This window comes from Acyrthosiphon pisum, chromosome A1 (assembly GCF_005508785.2).
Source record: "Acyrthosiphon pisum isolate AL4f chromosome A1, pea_aphid_22Mar2018_4r6ur, whole genome shotgun sequence".
NCBI classification, from domain to species: domain Eukaryota; kingdom Metazoa; phylum Arthropoda; class Insecta; order Hemiptera; family Aphididae; genus Acyrthosiphon; species Acyrthosiphon pisum.
The window spans coordinates 20,813,520-20,819,583 of NC_042494.1; the positions used below are offsets into that span (position 1 = coordinate 20,813,520).

Below are 6,064 nucleotides of genomic sequence, written 5' to 3' on the forward strand. Positions count from 1 at the left end.
CCATTATAATTAATAAAATATAATTAATGAAATGTTATATTTAGATTGTTATGATTCAGTATTATTACGAAGTGTTCACATGTCGCCTGAACGATAAAAAAGTATCATAAAACAATATCTACTACTCTTACCACAGATGATAATGCACATATTTTAGAAAAAATATCAAGTTGGGAAAATAATGTTAATTTTAATTATGTATTTCATCAATATATAAGTTCAATGTGGGAGGTTAATATACAATTCTTAAGTTAGACATGTTTTTATATTAAGTCTGAATTGATTTTCTTTATGTTTCAGCTACCAGAAATAGGTAATTTTCTGGCTATTATATTTAAAAAACTTGATCTTGATATTATTAACCAAGGTGAAATTGAAAGAATGTTTTTAATGCCTAAAGAATCTACAACTATGGATAAAGTTATGAGTACTCTTTTGGGTTCATTCAAAACAACCAAGAGTAGGCAATTAATGCCATATAAGGTTTGGTCTAAAAAACTTTCAAAGAAAGTATCAGATTGGTGTAGAGTATACCATGCAAATAACCAAAATAAAGTCATTGTTAGTAATGTTTTTACTTTTAATCAAATTTATGTTTAATATTTATGTGGAATAAATAATGAAAATAATTTTTTGTTTCAGGCACTGGATTTATTGGGTATCCATCCAGATTTTTGGACTGTTGTTAATGAAAAAAATCCTTTAATTGAAAAAAACTACAGTGAACTCTCGTATTTTATAAAAGTTTGGCTTGTAAAAGGACTTTGTGATTATATTACTGTGAGTTTAATAACTTTTATATACATGTATTAATAATATCTAAAGTGTTAAAATGATTGTTAGTTACCTATATTATATATTTATTCATGTTATATATATATTTTTTTTAGATTAAATTTAAAACTATCAATGATATTGTAACCAATTGTAATGCAAGACAATGTACAATATGGAAGAACGATTTGGAAACTGAGGAATATTTCTTTTTTGATTCAATGCCAGATTTAAGGATATATTATTATAACATTCCATATGATGAAGTAATTATTTTTAAATTATAATTTATATAATTTGTATGTCATTACTATTATTTTTTTTTTTTAAGCCATGTCTTGAATTTCTCGAATCAGTAAAAACTGGTAATGAATTAGTAAAATTTGAAGATAAACTAACTATGAATGGTATGTAAATTTCTCCAAAAACCTTTTTATTAATAATTTATATTTTATACGACTTATACTATATTTTTAAAGGTTTTTCTGAGGATTTTCATATGATACAAAAAAGAAAACATTTTAAGCTTATTGCTGATTCGGTAGAAAGTCTTCGGGATTTTGTTTATGAATTGAATACAGATGGAAAATCAGTTCCTGAAAATTTAATAAGCTCTCTAGAGAATTTTATTGTTAATATTGAACCGGAAGAATATAATTACATTGCCATGAACAATGATTCTAAAATACAATTATTTAAGGACTGGTTATCATATATGGATAAAGATAATATATCAGTTTCGGAAGAAAAAGATTCTAAGTCAATAGCTAAAAGTAATATATATTTTTAGATTTTGAGCGAAGCAATGGATGTATTGATTTTATATTTTTTTTCCGTGCCTATCATAACCTTTTGGAGCAATAAAAATGCATAGATGTTCAATTTTAATATACTTTTTTTAGAACAATAGTGAACTTGGTTGGTGCATAGAGGGAGAGGGGGTTGGTCCAAAGTAAAAAATCCCAACATAGTATAGTTTTCAAAATATTTTGACCCTTTCCGAGCTATTTATTGAGACTTGAAATATATGATTAGTTTTAGGTTTTATATATATGTTGATAAAAAAATTATAGATGGTCAAATAGCTTGAGAATGTAATAAAATGTTCTTCATACTGGAATTTCAAAAAAAAATTGTAAATCTACAATCATTTTTATAAGTTCAAATTTTTTAAAAAAAATAGCATATAAAAAAATTATTTGGCAAACTTGGTTACCAAAAAGTGCGTCTTAGTTAATAATTTTTCATATTACACAATGATTTATCATTGAATTCAAATTTAACACATCCATTACACTGACCTATTCAATGACAAGGTGCACTCAACCCATACTGTATAACAGAGCTATAACCTAAACCGCTCTGCTGTTAATTAAAATTCTAAAATATCTTTATAAACATAAAAATCTTATGTCACATGTTTAAATCTATACATCAAAACTATATATTTTGCCTTAAGTAAAAATATGTTTATAGAAAATTGTTTACTGAAAATATATTATGTAAAATATACAACACCTATTGTAAAAACAAACATAAATACAAACTTCAATAATTCATTTCTCCAAAACTAGATTATTTATGGCTTTAAATAATTTATAGCATTTAATTGTTTTTTTATTAGTTATTAAATACTTGTTAATAAGTTGATGGACTTAATTTTTATTTAAATTTACCATTAGGCATTATTAATATAATAGGTTCAATTAATTTTTGCTTGTTTGGATACAGTATGAACTATTTATGAGAATCTTCATAACATTGTCAATCCTTATAAAAATTGATAATTTTATAAATTTTTTATATAAAAAAAGAAATCAAGCCTATTGTCTTAAATGTTTCTCAACTGATATAACAACTTATGATGAACCTTGTATTAAATTTTCATGCATTTTGACCCAACAACATTTTTTATTGTCATTTAAAAAAAATAATCTTTAAAAAAAATTGAAAATTGAAAGTGTTTATAAATAGCTAAAACTAGTCAAAATATGTTGAAAATGTATGATACATGGAAAATTATAGAATACATCTGATGAAAGTTTCAAGTACCTTCCAAAATAAAAAAAATATTATATTAATTAAATATTCTATATCTTAAATTCAAACCCTCATAAAAAATTTATTTGACTTTACGGTAAACTTTTTTTTTTTATCAAATGTAAAAAAACTTACATAGAATCTTGTATTTAAATTTTAAATCTTAGATATACATAGAAATATTTTTATATAAATAAATAAAAATAATAATATTTACTGTACTTATTCAAGCTAATATTATATTTTTTACATTTCAGCTAAAAATGAAGAATTAATTATTGCTGAGAAACGTCAAAGAAAATTAATTGTTCACCAAAATGTTGATAAAAATGATTCTGATGAATATGTTAGTGAAAATGATATATCTTTATCTGATTTTACTGATTCCGAAGATGAATGGGGTGCTATGAATCAGCCTAAATTTAAAGTCAAACAACCACAGCAAGCACCTTCTAAACTTGTTCTTGAACTAGAAAAGCAAGTAACAGGAGTAAATAAAAAGCTAAAAGTCGGTACTAATAACCTGTTGAATACTAATCAAAGTGATGAAAGAAATCAACAAAATATAAGATTGGTTTCTTCAAAAAATGTATCAGTTTTGAAAGAGAAAGATTCAAAGTCAACAGATCAAGGTAATATATGTTTTTACTTAATAGTTCTTACTACTTTAAAATTGTATATTATAATAAAATATAATCGTATTTAAATACTCTGTTCAAATTGAGAACACTACTGGATGGTCACAAATTGTGGTCAGATAATGTCACTTGCTTCTCCCGTCAAATTGACTGCAAAGCCAAAGATTGTGACTTAATTTTTCATTTTCAATAGAGTATAGAAACAAAATATTAATTATTCAGTAGAAGTTCATAGAAAATTTTTGAATTAAAGTATATTAATTATAATTACAATTTAATAACATATCCTATCCACCTCATGATTACACGCCAATCCAACACCTTTTTTCCTTAGAAAGTCTTACTGATCGTTGTTATTCAGCTAACTTATCATTTCAAAATGGACAGTCCAGAATCACTATCTCGTGTCTCATTTAATGTCTTTCTCGCTGTACACGTTAGAGTTGCACCAAAAAACAAAATCAGCTTATTTCGCTGTCGCTTTTGAAAACAATTTGGATTTTTTTACTTTTAAACTCCTAAAGTACCAACTATATCCCATGCCATGAGAGAAGGAACCCATTACACTTATACCAAATGGATCAAAAGAAACGGTGCCTCGTAATAGTCGCTGCCATCAGTCTGCATGCGCGAAACGGGTTCCTTCTCTCATGTACATTCACTTTATTACCAAAAAAGTTGTTAAACCATTTTTACTGCCCCAAAAGATGACAGACATCATATTTTGATATTATACTTTATCATCATAATAATTTTACTGTACGTCTGCACTACGAATTGTTCAAGCTAATATTATATTTTTACATTTTAGGTAAAAATGAAGAATTAATTATTGCTGAGAAACGTCAAAGAAAATTAATTGTTCACCAAAATGTTGATACAAATGATTCTGATGAATATGTTAGTGAAAATGATAAATCCTTATCTGATTTTACTGATTCCGAAGATGAATGGGGTGCTATAAATCAGCCTAAATTTAAAGTCAAACAACCACAGCAGACCCCTTCTAAACTTCTTCTTGAACTAGAAAAGCGAGTAACAGAAGCTGGGAAAATGTTAAAATATGATACTAATCAAAGTGATGTAAAGCAATTGAGATATGAAGATAAAATTTCAAAACGTACACATAAAATGTGTAAGACTAATAGTAAAGATAAATCTATCAAATCAGTTAAATTACTGAAGACTCAAAATGAAGGGAAAATATGTAGTAATAATACCAATACATTACCATTAGTTAAGGGTAATAATAAAGACAAACAACCTCTACAAACAGCTCCTAAACATATTAAACTACAAAAGCAATTAAGGGAAGAAAATACTACTTTAAAAAGCAGATCAATTAAAGGGTTTGATAGAAAAGATAAAAATATCAAAGCATTTGAATTACTAAAAACTCAAAATGAAGGGAAAATATGTAGTAATAATACCAATACATTACCATTAGTTAAGGGTAATAATAAAGACAAACAACCTCTACAAACACCTAAACATATTAGACTACAAAAACAATTAAGGGAAGAAAATACTACTTTAATACACGGATCCTTATCTGATTCTACTGATTCCAAAGATGAATGGGGTGCTATGAATCAGCCTAAATTTAAAGTCAAACAACCACAGCAGACACCTTCTAAACTTTTTCTTGAACTAGAAAAGCAAGTAACAGGGGTAAATAAAAAGCTAAAAGTCGATACTAATAACCTGTTAAATACTAATCAAAGTGATGAAAGAAATCAACAAAATATAACATTGGTTTCTTCAAAAAATGTATCAGTTTTGAAAGAGAAAGATTCAAAGTCAACAGATCAAGGTAAAATATGTTTTTACTTAATAGTTCTTACTACTTTAAAATTGTATATTATAATCAAATATAATCGTATTTAAATACTCTGTTAAAATTGAGAACACTACTGGATGGTAACAAATTGTGGTCAGATAATGTCACTTGCTTCTCCTGTCAAGTTGACTGCAAAGCCAAAGGTGGTGACTTAATTTTTCATTTTCAATAGAGTATAGAAACAACATATTATTTATTCAGTAGAAGTTAATAGAGATTTTTTGAATTAAAGTATATTAATTATAATTACAATTTAATAAACACATCCTATCCACCTCACGATTACACGCCAATCCAATGCCTTTTTTCCTTACAGAATCTAAATTTTAAATCTTAGATATACATAGAAATATTTTTATATTAATAAATAAAAATAATAATATTTACTGTACTTATTCAAGCTAATATTATATTTTTTACATTTCAGCTAAAAATGAAGAATTAATTATTGCTGAGAAACGTCAAAGAAAATTAATTGTTCACCAAAATGTTGATACAAATGATTCTGATGAATATGTTAGTGAAAATGATAAATCCTTATCTGATTTTACTGATTCCGAAGATGAATGGGGTGCTATAAATCAGCCTAAATTTAAAGTCAAACAACCACAGCAGACACCTTCTAAACTTTTTCTTGAACTAGAAAAGCAAGTAACAGGAGTAAATAATAAGCTAAAAGTCGATACTAATAACCTGTTAAATACTAATCAAAGTGATGAAAGAAATCAACAAAATATAACATTGGTTTCTTCAAAAATGTATCACTTTTGAA

General features: G+C 25.9%; 1 protein-coding gene across 1 annotated transcript; it reads left to right on the forward strand.

The window, feature by feature from the left end:
* Positions 1 to 114: 114 nt before the first annotated feature.
* On the forward strand, positions 115 to 6,063 carry LOC100574881 (uncharacterized protein KIAA2026-like). Its single transcript, XM_029486193.1, has 9 exons — positions 115 to 231; positions 301 to 561; positions 643 to 780; positions 891 to 1,040; positions 1,106 to 1,181; positions 1,254 to 1,547; positions 3,072 to 3,446; positions 4,264 to 5,265; positions 5,720 to 6,063. The coding sequence occupies exons 1-9, from the start codon at positions 223 to 225 to the stop codon at positions 6,061 to 6,063; spliced, it is 2,649 nt and encodes an 882-aa protein (XP_029342053.1). The 5' UTR covers positions 115 to 222.
* The last annotated feature ends 1 nt before the right edge of the window (position 6,064 follows it).